The sequence below is a fragment of the Branchiostoma lanceolatum genome, chromosome 2, assembly GCF_035083965.1.
Source record: "Branchiostoma lanceolatum isolate klBraLanc5 chromosome 2, klBraLanc5.hap2, whole genome shotgun sequence".
Taxonomy (NCBI): Eukaryota; Metazoa; Chordata; class Leptocardii; order Amphioxiformes; family Branchiostomatidae; genus Branchiostoma; species Branchiostoma lanceolatum.
Window position 1 is genome coordinate 38,508,051 of NC_089723.1, and position 18,832 is coordinate 38,526,882.

The 18,832-nt window shown below is 44.3% G+C and overlaps 1 protein-coding gene across 1 annotated transcript in view; it reads right to left on the reverse strand.

The window, feature by feature from the left end:
* The window catches only part of LOC136427061 (probable E3 ubiquitin-protein ligase HERC1), a 224,335-nt gene that overhangs the window by 12,806 nt on the left and 192,697 nt on the right, over nucleotides 1-18,832 (reverse strand). The window contains exons 86-95 of the mRNA XM_066415778.1: nucleotides 17,283-17,427; nucleotides 14,273-14,428; nucleotides 12,192-12,290; nucleotides 8,886-9,059; nucleotides 8,298-8,443; nucleotides 6,915-7,059; nucleotides 6,426-6,491; nucleotides 5,728-5,853; nucleotides 5,172-5,310; nucleotides 372-553 (exon numbers count right to left, since the gene is read on the reverse strand). Of these exons, the coding sequence (XP_066271875.1) occupies nucleotides 372-553; nucleotides 5,172-5,310; nucleotides 5,728-5,853; nucleotides 6,426-6,491; nucleotides 6,915-7,059; nucleotides 8,298-8,443; nucleotides 8,886-9,059; nucleotides 12,192-12,290; nucleotides 14,273-14,428; nucleotides 17,283-17,427 (1,378 nt within the window). The remainder of the gene's footprint in view (nucleotides 1-371; nucleotides 554-5,171; nucleotides 5,311-5,727; nucleotides 5,854-6,425; nucleotides 6,492-6,914; nucleotides 7,060-8,297; nucleotides 8,444-8,885; nucleotides 9,060-12,191; nucleotides 12,291-14,272; nucleotides 14,429-17,282; nucleotides 17,428-18,832) is intronic.

An 18,832-nucleotide genomic window follows, 5' to 3' on the forward strand; every position in this document is an offset into this window, starting at 1 on the left:
CAATGTTTCACTTGGACTTCTTTACCCTGGGCGCCAGACTAGTACCGGATCACTAGTGATTTCCTTCGGCGGCCCAAGAGCAGTCTGCCCGCCCGGTCTTAATCAACGCTCCGGGGAGTTGTAGCCCGTTAGAGTGAACCCTGCCCCTTTTAATTCCCCGGCTAGAAATCCCCTGGCGCGCTAATTAGGGTTCTGCGGGCTGGGGTCTCTGTGCTGCCGAAGGAACTGACTACAAGGTACCGGCTAAAGGGAACTGGCTAAAAGGCCCGATAAACAGTCTGGAACCCAGGGTAGAACTTCTTGGGCAGATTTGACAGTGTGCCTGATAGAACACAGTAAAATGTGGCTTAAATGTGGCATTGTGCGGTCACCTGTATGATTTCCTCGCCCTGTAGAGCCTCGATCTGGCGGGGTCGGCGCTGTCTGTCGCTGTTCCCGTGCCCCAGCTTCCCGTAGTCCCCGTCCCCCCAGCTGAACACCTCTCCACTCTCCGTCAGCGCCATGGAGTGGCCGTCGGAACCGCAGGAGGTCACCAGCTGGGTCACAACAAAACCTACGGACAGACAGAGACAAGACAACTTTCATCACTTTCAATGGTTGGACCACAGTTGTGCGAACCTGTCGGAACCGTAGGACGTCACCAGTTGGGTCACAACGAAACCTACGGACAGATAACAATGTCAGAATCACGGGAGGTCACCAGCTGGGTCACAACAAAACCTATGGACAGACAAATAAAGGCTTTGGCTCGACTTGACTTGACAAAGACAAGATCACAAGCTGGGTCACAAAGAAACCCATGGACAGACATGAACAACAATGTCAGCACCACTGGACGTTATATATGTCCAGTATATCTTATTTTAGGTTTTGTATCATTAGCAATCGCCTGTTTTTGTAACATTTAGCTCTCTTTTCTAGTATTATGTTATCCTCAGCAACTTCCTCATCATTGGTCGATTTTCTAATAACCATGCAACCATTGGTTGAATTGCTAATTGTGATGGACAGTTAGGGTCGGTCTAATGTTGGCCACAATGGCCTCATTTTCATTCCATCATGTCTGCCGCGTGAAAAAGGTGTATAGGGTCAATGACCGTGCTAGATAGCTAGATCGTTGTTAGAATGCTAGTTACTGTAGTGTAAGTGATACGTTAAACTCGACATGTTGAAGTATTCATATACTTGTACTTAGCTTAATCATTTTGTGTACCATTGTTTGTTGTTTGCATGATTGAAGATCTTACGAAAGTCGCTGTACTTTTGTCGTGTCAATAAAGATTTCTGTTAATGAACATCATCACAGAATATGAATAGCATGTTTCTCCTCCTTTAGTTTGCAGCGTCATCAATGGTAACAACACATCATGTTGGAGGCATTGAAATATTTTCAACACATTCAAAGTTGCACACATAGCTGCATCCTGGATGCTCAAGCAATTAATGTCTGTAATTGAAATTTTCTCTCTCTCCATAGATATATATTTTACTGCTCACTGAAGGACACTACTGTGACAGTAACAATGTCTTTCCTGCTGCTGGAGTAATTAAGTTGGCAGAGTTATCCGTGATGGCAAACATGTTAATTTCAAGGCATACAATACTGCACACTGCCACTGGGGTGACTGGGCACTACAAGGGTCTGAATGAACAAACAAATAACGCTACCAACTGGATTTGGGGTTAAACAGCTGTTTTGGGGGTCTTCACCCAAAATGGGGGTTGAAAAGGAGGGAAAAGTCACTCTTTTTAACCCACTTTTCACTCCTTGGGTCCAGGTAAAATGGGGTAAGGACCCCCAAAACGGCTGCTTAACCCCGAATCCAGTTGGTTACAGCAGAAATATTTGTTGACCCGCAAACAGGAGGGATCAAGAGCCAGTCATGACAGTTTCCATACATCTACTTGGAGATTGGCCTTGATACTACCTGTTGCGTGTGGCGAAGTGGATGTTGCCATGGCAACTAGGGAAAGTCTTGTCCACACAAGATGGGACAATTATCAAGAATCTGCCAAATCACACCAGGACTTACACGATATCTACCAATTTCATTAGGAAAACCCCAGGATGTGATATGAACCATTCAAAATGCTAATATAATAATTGTATTATGATTTGATGGCTTATCAACACCAGGAAATACACGTAGTTCTTTTGAGGGGATGTCAAACCATCAGTTCTGTGTATGTGACACTCTCAGGCCTCATATCTCTGCTTTATGCATCCTGCTGCTCAAGCAAATAAGTTTTATCCTTGAAATTTTTTCACTCCATAGATAGGTAACATAGGTCTCCTCCTTTAGTTTGAAGTGTCGTCAATGGTAACAACTCATCATGTTGGAGGTATTGAAATATTTTCAACACATTCAAAATTGCACACATAGCTGCATCCTGTTGCTCAAGCAATTAATGTCTGTAATTGAAATTCTCTCCATAGATATATATTTTACTGCTCACTGAAGGACACTACTGTGATAGTAACAATGTCTTTCCTGCTGCTGGAGTAATTAAGTTGGCAGAGTTATCCGTGATGGCAAAACATGTTGATTTCAAGGCATACAATACTGCACATATCTTTCAAAAACGTGCACAGTGCGTTGCCATAGTACCAGCCCACGCAAGTCTATCGGAGCTACTGCTGTCGTGACGTGCTACGGTCTGAACACACGGAATCAAACCCACCGCGATCAGGTAGGGCCGCATCGATCGCTCTTGCTTTCTAGTCCAGCCACAAACTCCAACAGACTCGTCCGCAGATCGGGAATCTCACACCCTGCCTCAGACTGCAGACGACCAGAATCAGCTCCACCATGTTCAACAACAGCTCCGACCCATGGATGCCCACTGAGGAGACATCTGCTCCTGAGTTTGCAAGCTTAGTGTCCTGCTACGAGTGGCATCTAGAGAACAATACGGCAGCCATCGCACAAGCCAACGAAGCCTGTTCCATGCATGAGGATCTTGTGAGATTGGGAACAGGGACTGACATTTTCTTTTGGCTGATGGGACTTCCCATCATCATCAGTAATGCTGTTGTGCTCTTGGGAATCATCGGAACAAGAGCACTCCACAAAGCCAGCTACTTCTACCTGGCAAATCTGGCAGTCACAGATGTTATTGCAGGCATTGGACTTCTGTATCGCAGTGTAGGCCATGTCGGACACGATGAAATGTATGACTTTAAATTGACTTATATCAACTTGATCCTATTTACTCAGATGACATCAGCGTCAGCTCTATCTCTATGGTCTGTAAATAGCTATGTTGCTGTAATGTATCCTATATACTTCCACATCCATGCTCACAGTGCCAAACTGCGTGCAGTTGTAGCTATAACTGTTTCATGGGTTGTTGTCTCCTTGCTTGCCTTCTCACCCAGTATGGGCTGGAACTGTGTCCACATGCAGACCTTGACCACGGGCATTTGCCTTGCATGGTTCCCGCTGGCCTTTGTCATCATTTATACATCCATATTGTTCTTGCTGTGCATAGTCATGATGTTCACAAATATAAGTGTGTATGTAGTGATCAGAAAACGAGAAAAGAGAAGGCTTGAGCAGGCAGGGGTCCCCCTGGGAGCACCAGGAGAAAACGGTCCTGTACAAAACGGGGAGGGGGGTGATCAGCCAAACAATGCTGCACAAGAGGAGGCACAGAGAAAATACGAAGAAAAGGTGTACAAGGCCAGGACTGTAATGATTTATGTAGTAGTGTGCTTTGTCTTTTGGTTGTTATCCCTCCTGTCCTTGGTAGTGTGCGGCAAGGGCAGCCCAGATATGTGCCCTATCAAGTCCTTACTACTTGCAGGCTTTTCTCTGAACTCACTTATCAACCCAATGGCAACACTCATCCGCACACCGGACTTGACGAATGCAATCTGGCAAAAACTGACAGATATCCATCAGACACTTGTCGCCATGATACAGGAAAATCATTTGAACCCACAGGAAGACCAAGCTGGAACAGGGGATGCCCCTAATCTACAGGAAGGTTCTGCACAAGGAGAGGGACAAAACACACCGAATCTCCCGGCTCCAGACGAACAGCCTGCAGTGGGAAACCGTGTGAACCCACAGGAAGACCAAGCTGGAACAGGAGATGCCCTAAATCTACAGGAAGGTCCTGCACATGGAGAGGGACAAAACACACCGAGTCTCCCGGCTCCAGACAAACAGCCTACAGTGGGAAACCGTGACTATAAAGACCATAGTTACCAAAGGAAGCCAAGCCCCAAAATAACCCCAAGAGGCAGAGCAGAAATTCTAACAACAATCATGGAAATCGACTGAACTGCGTGATGTCTGATTTACAACATTTTCACAGAAATAAAAATCAGGTGCGGACACAAAATCTTAGATGTACAGTGCCATGGGCAAGAAAGGCAAGTACAGTTTGACCTACTTTATTCTATCATGGTGACAAACATGACAGGCTTTAATTACAAGAAAGCCTGTCATACACATACATGTATCACCACTGTGACAGTAAATGTTTTCTGCTGGAAGAGATCAACAAAAGTAGTTACTGGATATTGTAAACACTGTATGGTGAATATTTTCTTGTATATATTTATATATACTAAGTACTACATCATGTTGAATGTGTTTGCACTTGTTAGATATTAAAGGTAGCAGGACCTGAAATCTGAAATTGCCACTAGCAGACTCCTTGTTTTCAATGATGTTGATATTTCTTCTGATTAGATAGAATCAAAAGAGCAATAGGTCAGAAAGTAGGTGTCTTGAGCATGTTAAAGGAAAGTGCTTATAACAATCCTTCCCTGTAAAAATACACCCTGCTACTGAAACAGCAAGGAAACTTTCCAACCTATTTACCACCAGGCACTACAAGGGTCTGAATGACTGAATGACTGAATGACTGAATGACTGAATGAATGAATAAATGAATGAAGGATGTAGGAAGGAACGAAGGAACGGACGGATGATAAAACAGATGAATGAACAAACGAATGAACAAACAATACGTGGGATTGTTTGGCGCAACGGCAGCGTGTTCGCCTCAGAACCAAGTGGTCCCCGGTTCGAATCCTGTCATGTCACCGATCTTGTGCCCTTGGGAGAGGCACTTTACATGACTTTCCCATCATGCCAGAATGGTCGTCATCAAGACCGTGGGCATTAAGGAAACAAACAACAAACAAACAAACAAACCTTGCAGTGCTGAGATGATGGTGAGCTGGTGCAGGTCGTCGGAGTTGCCCTGCCCCAGCCGGCCGTAGCTGCCCTCCCCACAGGCCTGCACTGTGCCGTTTGCCTGGATCACAAACGTGCAGTTCTGCCCACAGATGATCTGCACAACAGGAGAAGGTGAACACAGTAAGTACGTTTATGTGGTAGTAGTAGACTGGTTTATTTCCACAAGGCGGGTAAAAGCTGTTGGTAGCCAAAGAGCTAGATTGTACAGCTTTGTCATCACATCACATCTTCACACTTTGTTATACCGAATCATACAAAAGAATTCTAAAAAGCATTAATGTGTTCACAACAGGAGAATGTGAACATAGTAAGTACGTTTATGAAGGTAAGGCATCCGGGTTAACAATTACATGTATAGCTAACCCATTTTCTATTGGTTAGAGTTAGGCAGCAGGGGCTTGCGGCTTCTAGTTCCAGAGACAAGATCGCTAATCACTGGACTTTGCATGCTACATACATGTACTACATGGTTGCCTTTAAGACATGAGTTTGCAAATAAAGACTTGCCTACCTGCTGAGCCTGTGAGAAGGACGGGGTGATGGTTGGAGTGAGCAGACTCCTTCCGGTCTCCGCCAGCTGCCCATGTCGCCCCCCTCCCCACATGTACGCCTCACACCGTCCACCCAGCATCCAATCCTACGGAAACAGAAGACAGGAAACAAGGTCTGCTATACTGTAGAACGACCGTGTGTACATGTGTAAGTGTCTGGTTCTCGTAACTTCCTAGAAGATCCGCTGGGCCCGTGAACAAGTAAGTAAGTCTGTTATCAAAGTACACAACGCAATGTCTGAGATTTGTATGTAAGTAGGGCTCATGCAATCAGTTATCTGAGAGAAGATCACATCATTAACGAGATATCACAACAGCAAGTTCCACTGCAGTACCATAACAAGCAACTAGGGGGCCCAAAATCTAATCATTTCTAGGTCTCATCAAGACCTACCCACATACATGGACCGAATATGAATACAATCCATCCAGGTCTTCTCGAGTTATGCTGTTCATCCATACACGCACACACACACACACACACACCTGTACACACACACACTACCAAAAATATATCCTTCTTGGTGAAGCTAAATTACAACTTGTATGTCATAGAGAAAGTTCTGTTCAATCTTCTCCATACAGGTTTTCACTTTATGAATAGAATTCTGTGGCTCTCCAGGGACGAAGAGGATAAGTAAGAAAGAGTACAACCTACCTCGGGCTTCTGTGTAGCCCAGGCCATGATTTCCTCATCCATGTTCAGTTTCCATGCTACGTTATCCTGTGACAGAAACAAAAAGAATTATAACACAAATCCAATATACGTCGCAGTGAGGTCGCCAATGTGCCGCAGGTCTAGTGAGATACCTGCTTGACATATGTCAATATCAATATGTTTATATATATAATATAAACCATCATTTTCATATCGTGCTTTGTTCCAGAGTTATGAATATTTGAAGGTTTTAAAATTAAAGGCTAACCCTGACCCTAGCCGTAACCCTAAATAATTTTCAAGTGTCTTCAAATGAGCCAAACTTGGGCTCATTTGAAATGTCTCTTGGCCAGTTTATGCTAAGTTATCCTTTTGTATGCTGATTTTTTATGATTTGTAAGGGCGCCCTTGGAAATCATTTACTAAAGATTTATAGATAAATGAATAGATGAAAGAAAACTAGACTCTGAGTGAAGAGGAAAAACCCACCGTTGGCTGCATGGGTTCGTCCTTGCTGATGGTTTCGATGTCGGGAACCACAAAGGTTGATGGGAAGGTGGACCTCCTGCTGAGCGTTTCTGCTGACTTCAGTGCTGATGAGAAGGAGGCCAGCCACGTCCACTCCGGAACATTCCTGCAACGTCACACACATCATTAATTATCTCCATGAAAAATGGAGATATTGTTTTGGGTTTGTCTGTTTGTCTGTCTGTCTGTTTGTGTTTCCGGACCACTCTTGTCAGCATAACTCAAGAGCCTCTTAATGGATTATGATGATATTTGGTATATGGGCAGGTGATGTGAAGCCGAAAATCAAGGTTGCTTTTGGGCCCCCTGGTATGTGACCTTGGTACTGCAGCAGAACTTCAATTTTTGTATCTCTTGACCTGGACGTGCTATGGTCTTGTTATAACTTTATTGCAAGTTCATGCCCAAAGGCTAATTGCAGACAAACAGGTACATGGAGATACATGGAAATCAAAATAGTTATCTAGTCTACTGTGAAAGTTCTGTGTTAACTATGGTTGACTATGGTTGGGTTTGACTTCTTTTTGAAGGCAGTGGAAAATGAAGTTATCCACGTTTTGTATCTTTAGTGGGTTGGTTGATTTTAGTAGAATGATGGGTTTGTGTAAAGTATTCAAATGGTGAAAGCTAGGAGAATTTATGGAAGCTGTTTTACATAATTAGTTTCTTTTGGCGTCATATAGATGACAATGGCAAATAAAATGTATTTCATTTTCCACTGCGTTCATTGCACAAAACTTACACCTTCTCGTGAGCAGGCAGCTTTTTAGATCATTAAGCGCTACCTTTTACTTCAAACTTCAAATATTTCAGGTGCTTAATCTAATTCCTGAAATGTTGTTCTTACATAGGATAATGGTATACATGTGTATTTGTAACATGGATGTTTTTGTGACATCACTGTATGCTGTAAATTCATCTTATTTGGAAGGACTTAACTTCACAGTGTTTTGTGAAAAGAGGTTTTTGCGATGTTTTAAGTTCGTGGTTGAAACAAAATTCTGTAGTACAGTAGTAGTGCTTTGGAAACGCATATTGGAGGTGTCATGAATTCACAGTGAAAATGATAAAGCCACTGCGAACGTTTCAAGATCTACAGTATGTACCTGCATCCTCACTCCACACTGCTGCAAAGGTGTGTGCGCGAGTGTATGTGTGTAGGTGTGTGTATGTGTGTGTGTGTGTGTGTGTGGGGGGGGTGATGATACATACCTGCATCCTTGTATGTGTAAATGTGTGTATGTGTATGGTGTGTATGGTGTGTGAGTGTGTGTGTGTGTTTGTGTGTGTATGTGTATATGTGTGTGTGTGTATGTGTGTGTGTGTGTCTGTGATGATACATACCTACATCCTTCCTCCACACTGCTGCGGAGGTGGGGGGGACATGGAGTGGTACAGAGCACCTTCTCCAGCTGGAGCCCTATCGCCATGGCGGCAAAGTTCTGTAGGAAGGTGCTGTGCACCAGCTGATCTCCACACACCACATGGGCCTATAATACAACACAACACAACTGTCAAACAAGCAGATTTCTTACTGGAAAATTTTAAACTTTGATGACGTCAGCAGTGAATCGAACGCAGCGGGATCACCCCTCCCTGAACCACGACGGTGGAAGATTCTGTCTGCCCGTTCGATTCACTTCTGACGTCATCACGACTCCGACTTCCCGGCGTTCAACGCAGTGGATCGAACATCTGACGAAGGTTGGAGGTCCAACCGAAAATTCGTAGTGAGTTCAACTCATAGTGTTGGATCAAAGTTTAAAATTTTCAATATGTACTCTACCAACACAGATGAGCTTTCATGCGAAGCAGATTTCTTAATTTCTATTCTACTTCCAATCTTCCATTTTCAAAACATATTCGTGAACATATGAATCAATATCCATTTTCAGGCTTGAAAAATATTGACAGGTGACACCTTAGCCTCACCTTTTCATATGAGTATTGTTCCTGAAGGATTCTGGGTAACCTTCTCAGCAGTGCCTTCATACACGGTGCTTGGTGTAGTCCCACAATGCCTTGCGACCGGAGCGCCATGCGTGCGGCGGCCAGCGAGGTGTGGTGGCTGAACCAGTCCTGGCTGTAGTACATCAGCGACACATCCTGGGGGAGAAGGGAAGGGGTTACTTGAGCACCTAACTCCTAGAATTATCTTCACCTCATTAACATATCAATTCTGAGGCTGGCCTCCAAGTGCTCAGATTTTCAATGAGTTCCCGCCACACAACGACATCACATTTTTGCTCCATGATGGTCGATATGTGATGGTATAGTGTTATCTAAACTTACTATGGATAGAAATCAGAAAAAAATTGATTTTGAATATATGACTTTCAGCGCCCTAATATTGCTTAGGTTGCCTTTAAAACCTGGTAACTCCAGATACTTGTTTAGTCCCTGACGAAAGACAGCAGATGCTGTCTGAAACGTTGAAACGTTTACCTTTCATCACCTGTTACCTGTCACATCTTATTACCTGGATGTCTAACCTTCATTGACATAAAAGTAAAAATCCTTCCTGTACCTTTTGGTGTATAGGAACCTCCATTCTGAAGCACTTGGGCCATACAGGCCAATACAGTAAGGTGCTAGTCCACTGGTATACAGGCCTACAGTAACATTACCATCCCTGTCCCTGGTGCTGAACTGTCATCACTCACAAATATAGGCCTACAGTAACATTACCACCCCTGTCCCTGGTGCTGAACTGTCATCACTAACAAATACAGGCCTACAGTAACATTACCACCCCTGACCCTGGTGCTGAACTGTCATCACTCACAAATACAGCCCTACAGTAACATTACCATCCCTGTCCCTGGTGCTGAACTGTCATTACTCACAAATACAGCCCTACAGTAACATTACCACCTCTGTCCCTGGTGCTGAACTGTCATCACTCACAAATACAGCCCTACAGTAACATTACCACCCCTGTCCCTGGTGCTGAACTGTCATTACTCACAAATACAGCCCTACAGTAACATTACCACCCCTGTCCCTGGTGCTGAACTGTCATCACTCACAAATACAGGCCTACAGTAACATTACCACCCATGACCCTGGTGCTGAACTGTCATCACTCACAAATACAGCCCTACAGTAACATTACCATCCCTGTCCCTGGTGCTGATTGTTCATCACTCACAAATACAGGCCTACAGTAACATTACCACCACTGTCCCTGGTGCTGAACAGCCATCACTCACAAATACAGGCCTACAGTAACATTACCACCCCTGTCCCTGGTGCTGAACTGTTATCACTCACAAATACAGGCCTACAGTAACATTACCACCCCTGTCCCTGGTGCTGAACAGCCATCACTCACAAATACAGACCTACAGTAACATTACCACCCCTGTCCCTGGTGCTGAACTGTCATTACTCACAAATACAGGCCTACAGTAACATTACCACCCCTGTCCCTGGTGCTGAACTGTCATCACTCACAAATACAGGCCTACAGTAACATTACCACCCCTGTCCCTGAACTGTCATCACTCACAAATACAGCCCTATAGTAACATTATCATCCCTGTCCCTGGTGCTGAACTATTATCACTCACAAATACAGGCCTACAGTAACATTACCACCCCTGTCCCTGGTGCTGAACTAGTATCACTCACAAATACAGGCCTACAGTAACATTACCACCCCTGTCCCTGGTGCTGAACTAGTATCACTCACAAATACAGGCCTACAGTAACATTACCACCCCTGTCCCTGGTGCTGAACTGTTATCACTCACAAATACAGGCCTACAGTAACATTACCACCCCTGTCCCTGGTGCTGAACAGCCATCACTCACAAATACAGACCTACAGTAACATTACCACCCCTGTCCCTGGTGCTGAACTGTCATCACTCACAAATACAGACCTACAGTAACATTACCACCCCTGTCCCTGGTGCTGAACTGTCATTACTCACAAATACAGGCCTACAGTAACATTACCACCCCTGTCCCTGAACTGTCATCACTCACAAATACAGCCCTATAGTAACATTATCATCCCTGTCCCTGGTGCTGAACTATTATCACTCACAAATACAGGCCTACAGTAACATTACCACCCCTGTCCCTGGTGCTGAACTAGTATCACTCACAAATACAGGCCTACAGTAACATTACCACCCCTGTCCCTGGTGCTGAACTGTCATCACTCACAAATACAGGCCTACAGTAACATTACCACCCCTGTCCCTGGTGCTGAACTGTCATTACTCACAAATACAGGCCTACAGTAACATTACCACCCCTGTCCCTGAACTGTCATCACTCACAAATACAGACCTACAGTAACATTATCATCCCTGTCCCTGGTGCTGAACTATCATCACTCACAAATACAGGCCTACAGTAACATCACCACCCCTGTCTCTGGTGCTGAACTGTCATTACTCACAAATACAGCCCTACAGTAACATTACCACCCCTGTCCCTGGTGCTGAACTGTCATCACTCACAAATACAGGCCTACAGTAACATCACCACCCCTGTCCCTGGTGCTGAACTATCATCACTCACAAATACAGGCCTACAGTAACATTACCACCCCTGTCCCTGGTGCTGAACTGTCATCACTCACAAATACAGGCCTACAGTAACATTACCACCACTGTCCCTGGTGCTGAACTATCATCACTCACAAATACAGGCCTACAGTAACATTACCACCCCTGTCCCTGGTGCTGAACTGTCATCACTCACAAATACAGGCCTACAGTAACATTACCACCACTGTCCCTGGTGCTGAACTATCATCACTCACAAATACAGGCCTACAGTAACATCACCACCCCTGTCCCTGGTGCTGAACTATCATCACTCACAAATACAGGCCTACAGTAACATTACCACCCCTGTCCCTGGTGCTGAACTGTCATCACTCACAAATACAGGCCTACAGTAACATCACCATCCCTGTCCCTGGTGCTGAACTGTCATCACTCACAAATACAGCCCTACAGTAACATAAACACCCCTTGTCCTTCCCGGTGCTTGAACATGTTAAAGAACCTACCACACTTTTTGATAAAGAGTACGGGTCCTTCCCGGTACTCGAACATGTTAAAGAACCCACCACACTTATTGATAAGGGGTAGGTAAGGGGTCCTTCCTAGTGTGAGTGGATCAAACCTTACAGTCTTCTGTACATCTCATGTACCATGCTTGGAGACCTCAGCCCAATGATTTTCAGCACGTAGTAACGAAGAAGAAGAGGATTACCTTGGACTTGTTGAAGGCAGCTACCAGCGCCTGCTCCCCCGCCCACACCAGGCCCTGTGTGGTGCCCTGGCCCATCAGGGTTTGAGTGACAGCTCCATCCTACGGGAAATTAACAACACACCATTGAAATTCCTGTGAAAGTTCAACAGCAGGTATGCAAAAATTGATGCTGCAACAGCATTATTCTAAAATAATGTATCCCACATTCTGGAGGTGGAACACAGCACAACACATTTACAAGGGGCATGAATAATTCTGTTGTTAACTGTACATCCTATCAGCAGAGCAGACACATTTCCAAACTCCAGCGCTTTTGCGAGATCTGCCCTCACGAGAGCACAACCTGGTGGGAGCATGCACGAGTTCGGTGAAACCAGCGTCAGGGAGTAATTGTGATAGGTCTACCTTCTAAGTGTAATTGGAGACACCACTGCAATTCGTCTACCCTCCAAAATCTTGTACCACCCGACTTTTTTTTTCACCAAACACACATGCGATCATACAGGGAATGAGATGACTTCCCACCTGGAGTGACCATAGGTTGACAACGCCCCTGGAGCAGCCCATGACCAGAGCCATGCCATGGGCGTGGATCAAACCTTACAGTCTGTACCTACTGTACAAAACTGGGGTGTTCTGTATAAAGGTGATTTATGCTAGGGTCAAATTTCAAAACCTTGGCCCGGTCGGGCTGTTTGCAGAAACGAAAACTAAAAATGCATCAAGAAAAATACTCAAATTATGCTCGATTTCTTTTGTGTGTTTTGTTGTCTTTTATATCAAACTTTTCTTTCCCCAGAAACTGCCCAGCCGGGTGCCGGTTTGGAAACCTGACCCTGGCATTCCTGCTGATGTGAAAAAAAAAAAAAAAAAGACCTGGAGTGACCAAAGGTTGACCACTCCCCTGGAGCATCCTGTGACCAGAGCCATGCCATGGGCGTGGACTAAACCTTACAGTCTGTAGTTACTGTACAAAACTGGTGTGTTCTGTTTAAAGGTGATTTATGCTAGGGTTAAATTTCAGAACCATGGCCTGGCCGGGCTGTTTGCGGAAACTAAAAATGCATATCAAGAAAAATACTCAAATTATGCTCATGACCGATTTCTTTACGTTTTGTGTGTTTTGTTGTCTTTTATATCAAACTTTTCTTTCCCCAGAAACTGCCCGGCCGGATGCCGGTTTGGAAGCCTGACCCTGGCATTACTGGTGATGTGAAACAAACAGACCTGGAGTGACCATAGGTTGACCACGCCCCTGGAGCACCCCGTGGTCAGAGCCATGCCATGGGCGTGGATCAAACCTTACACAGTCTGTACTTACTGTACAAAACTGGTGTGTTCTGTATAAAGGTGATTTATGCTAGGGTAAAATTTCAAAACCTTGGCCCGGCCGGGCTGTTTGCAGAAACGAAAACTGAAAATGCATATGAAGAAAAATACTCAAATTATGCTCGATTTCTTTTGTGTGTTTTGTTGTCTTTTATATCAAACTTTTCTTTCCCCAGAAACTGCCCGGCCGGGTGCCGGTTTGGAAACCTGACCCTGGCATTCCTGGTGATGTGAAACAAACAGACCTGGAGTGACCATAGGTTGACCACTCCCCTGGAGCACCCCGTGGTCAGAGCCATGCCGTGGGGGTGGATCAAACCTTACAGTCTGGTCTTACATGTAGCTTGTACCTACTGTAGAAACTGGCATGCTAGGTTAAAGGTGATGTGAAACAAACAAACCTGGAGTGTCCATAGGTTAACAACGCCCCTGGAGCATCCTGTGACCAGAGCCATGCCGTGGGCGTGGATCAAACCTTACAGTCTGTACCTACTGTACAAAACTGGTGTGTTCTGTTTAAAGGTGATTTATGCTAGGGTCAAATTTCAAAACCTTGGCCCGGCCGGGCTGTTTGCGGAAACGAACACTGAAAATGCATCAAGAAAAATACTCAAATTATGCTCGATTTCTTTTGTGTGTTTTGTTGTCTTTTATATCAAACTTTTCGTTTCCCAGAAACTGCCCGGTCGGGTGCCGGTTTGGAAACCTGACCCTGGCATTCCTGGTGATGTGAAACAAACAAACAAACAGACCTGGAGTGACCAAAGGTTGACCACGCCCCTGGAGCACCCTGTGGCCAGAGCCATGCCGTGTGCGTGGAAGGCCAGGTGCTGTATGGACGTCTGGTGACCCTTCAGCACGAGGACCTCCTCCACTGGACCCTGCAGGGCATCGTCTGCTATCGTCTCCTGCAGCAACAATCAGACATCTTAGCTGGTATGTCAACAGCAAGTACAGTCAAAGCTGCCCAAGAAGACCTCTCAGGGCACCGATGAAATCTGGTCTATGTGGACAGGTGGTCACTATATAGACATGCAGGATTCTTAATGCTTGTGTCAATGGGATCAAGTCATACCATGCAGAATTTAGAAGGAATATGCAGCAAAAATCATCCCCATTTGCCATATCATTTTCAATCAGTGACTTGAGGAGGGGCATGACCCTGTGGATTGGAGGAGAGCCTTTATCAAGGGGCTCTTCCACTGGACCCTGTTGGGCATCGTCTGCTATCGTCTCTTACAGCAACAATTATGATGCAGATATATCAACTATGAGGACAGCAACAACACATAAATGAAAGTCAACTTTTCTGCTCAGCTGTTATTTCTGGTGTTATAATATCTACCAAAAGGGATGTCAGTGGCCTCACAGTTGAGCTCCTGTTTCCAACTAGTTGGTAACTTGGAGACATTGCAGTTGGGGATGCATACGTCTTTTGGAAGGGACGTAAAATGTTAGTCCCTTGTTTGAGGAGTTGCTTCAAGCATGTTAAAGGGGAAGGGCTATCAACCGCTCCCTGTATAAATCCACCCTGCTACTGAAACAGCAAAGGAACTTGCTGCCCTATGTGCCACTAGGCACTATACAAGGGTCTGAACGAACGAATGAAACTAACAATATCTACCAACGTTGTGGGAGGAAGTACAATGTAAGGTTCCTGGCAAACAGGATTCCTCCAGAGCTTTTGGTATTGTCCTGCTACTTCCATGTCAAATGGGAAACTGGTGTCATAATTTATGATAAAACTATTGCCTTAGTCCTTCTAATGGTCATCAACTTTTATCCATGTACTTAACATTCCCTATCTTCATTACAGGGCTATCTCTAGCTTTAGATTTCTGTCCCACTCATTGTTTGGGAGCCAATGTTGTTGATTTTTGTTGCTAAATCTCTTATCTTAAGCTTACGAAAATGCATTTTTTTTAGTTTTGTGTCGTTGAGTTCAGATTTTTTTTAGGACAGTGTGAAATTTTTGTCCATCCCAACAAGCAAGTTTTTGTGCCAGAACAGAAGGACGGGTCCTGGAGAGAGCCCTGATCTTAGTCTTTCCAATGACCATCAACTTTCAGTGGTAGAAATACTTTTTTTCAGTGTTCTGCAATATTGCAGAATGTCAAAATTTTTTTCTGCAATTTGAAAATATTTTCTGCAAATACACATGCCTCCATACTACAACCTTCTCAACTTAATAATGCCTACTTACTTACATTATATCTATAGCTTTGCAACATTGCTGTAATTCTTTATTCTCTCACTCTATCTTTGATTATCACTACAAAGTTTTTAAGAGCAATACCATGCATGTGTGTGAAAAATATCAAATTAATAATAATAGCGAAAATTGCAACAGCAAAAGTATATTTATTCAATATGAATCAAATCAAATATTCGTTTGATCATTTCAGTATGTGTATCAAAATTAACAACAAATTCAACAGCCTGCCTGATAAGGAGGACAAGGGTATTTATCCTTGCGAGAAATACGTGTTCTGATGCGTATTATGATTAATAATAAATAAGATCGCACGACCTGTGACACAGCCACGGCCCACAGAAAACATGACAAAAAACGACAAAAAAATGTAAAATTCAAAATAAAACGCCTTTACGCAAACCTAAGCCTCTGTGTAGTTTTTGTATAAATCTGAAACATTACTATCGGTTTCAAATATCGGACTCCGACTTCGGACATTCGGGGAGACTCCAGAGACGGCCCGGCGATGTTAGTTTTTCACGTGGGTGCCCCCCTCCCCACTGTGTCGGCACAGGAGAAATGTTCCGCCCTTTCCACACAAGGCGGTGCTCAATATCTATCCGAGTAGTTCGCAACTTCATCGCTGCCATCTGGGCTTCAAGGACCACGGGCTAATGAAGTGGCCACCGTTTCGTTCCTTCTGTCATCGCGCCCATGCCCCGAGTTCGAGCTCTGAAGAAATCGCAGCTTGCGACATACTTGTTTAAGCTAGAGAAACATCCGGGAATTGTTTTCCCGACTTTTGCCGACCCCGAGATCATGACCGCGGAGATTAGCGAGGGTTGACGGAAATGCATGAATTTGACATTTTCTCACATGAGTCGTCCCCGAAGTTTAATCACGGAAAGGGTCGAAACCCCCCGAAAATACTGACCTCAAGTAGCACCAGGCAGTCGGAACGCACCGAAACGCTGCCATCTCGCGCTGTGGGCCTCAGTTTATTTTATGCAGCGCCGCTGGTTTGCTTACTAGTAAGTCTATATAAATGTCCTGAATTGAGAGCCATTGAATCCCGAGTCTGATTTTCTTCTCTGCAAAATTGCAGATTGTTTAATTTTTCTTCTGCAATCTTGAAAATCTTTATGCAATTTGCAGATTGCAGACAGGTATTTCGAACGCTGACTTTTCATCATCATCATCATCATTGGTTGACCCCCGGGGGGGACGGGGCAAGTCCATGCACAACTTCCGACCACACCAGTCTATCTGCCATGGCCGCACTCAGGTCCTCCATGTGAATTGAGGTGTCTCTAGATAGAGCCCCCGGGAAAGTCAGCTTTCTGGATCGTGTTTTTCCCCGGGGCCTCCACAGAATGAGTGAGGAGATAATTTCCTCACTTGCTCGAAGGCAGTGACCAGCAAACTGGACCCTTATCTGATACCCGTGGTAGAGAACCGTAAATGGTCTGAATAGTTGGGTGATGTTTCCAACTCAAGTTCTGTGATTTGCGTAGAAGTGAAGTATAAGTTCCATCAACTTTTATCCAGGCATCTTCATTAGAACAAACCTGATGAGATGTGGACGGCGTGTCTGCCCTGTTCTCCCTGGTCTCCGCCTGCTGTTCAGTCCGGCGGGGTGATGCGAAGGGTACGGAGACCGTGGAGCCCGGCTGGGGGAGGGTCCACACATGGACGCTGCCGTCACTGCAACCGCTGAAAAGGTAGGGGGAGAATCAGTTTTGTATGCTTCTTTATCAGTATCCAAATAATATCAGTGACTTTTACATACTATAAGTGTAATTCTATATCATCAATTTTTAATGTAAAAGTTTGTAAAAGTTGACAAAAATCAGCATCTGCTACAAAGCCGACATGTTCATTGTTTTCTCAAATAAACCAATCACTGACATAACGCAACTTGTTAACACCACGCATGGATACTACCATCACTGCAACCACTGCAAATGTAGGGGAAGAAGATATTTTTTTGTATGCTACTGTCTTGAAATCCAAATAACACAACTCCACACAAGGAGCAGGGCTCGAAATTCATTCTTAGGAATAGGTACACTGGTGCACTTAACAGAAAAATGTAGGTGCACAAAAGCACATGAAATTAAACAAAATGTCGGCAAAACATATTTACAAACCCTACTGCCTCTCTGACTAATTTTCATCTGAATGACACACCAAAGAAGTACAACAAACTTTAAAAAATTACTTTTTCTGATACTTGAATTTCAAGAATATTCTGTATACTAGTGTACAGTATTATCTCTACCCTATAGCCTACAAAAATATCGAGGTGCACTGGTGTGTGAATTACAGAGAAACAGATCCGCATATTGAAACTTCGGGTTTTGATACCTGTGTTGACCTAAATTATATTTCTCCTATCCAGATGGCCGTTGATACAGGTGGGATTGTGTTAGAATTATTCATTCGCACGACTTAGTCTCAGGTGTTCTTCTTTGCACTTAAGACTCAAGTGTTTTTAAGTAAAGCTCCTTCTCTGGCGAACTGTAATTCCTTCCTCCACCAGTGCCTTAGTCTATAAGTCTGCATGAAGCAAATTTTAATCTGGCCAGACCAGAGTTGAATTAAGTTACAGAGAAACGGACCCGCACATTTAAAGTTTCGACTTTGATACCGGTTTTGATCTAAATTACATATCTCCTATCCAGACCAGATGGCCGTTTATACAGGTGGGATTGTGTTCGAATCATTCATACGCACTTAGGACTCAAGTGTTCTTATGTAAAGCTCATTTCTTAGCAAACTGTAATTCCTTCCTCCACCAGAGCCTTAGTCTGTAAGTCTTGAGCTAAATATTAATCTGACCAGACTGCTGCAGTAGTTACCAACTTACGGTCCACTAAAGCAGCAAACTTATCTTCAGGTCTAAAGCAGAGAACTTCTGATCTGGATAGAAAATAACTTTTCTTCTGTAATGTGTGGGTCAGGCCTCCGTCCCAGGACGGAACTTTGCTTGTTGGGGCGGAAAAATATGTCACCCAGTCTGTCCCAAAATGACTAGCCAACTGTTGCCCACCCGTGTCAGGGACCCCATCAGCAGTATAATCAAATAATGGATACTACTTCTTGTAGTTATCAACAA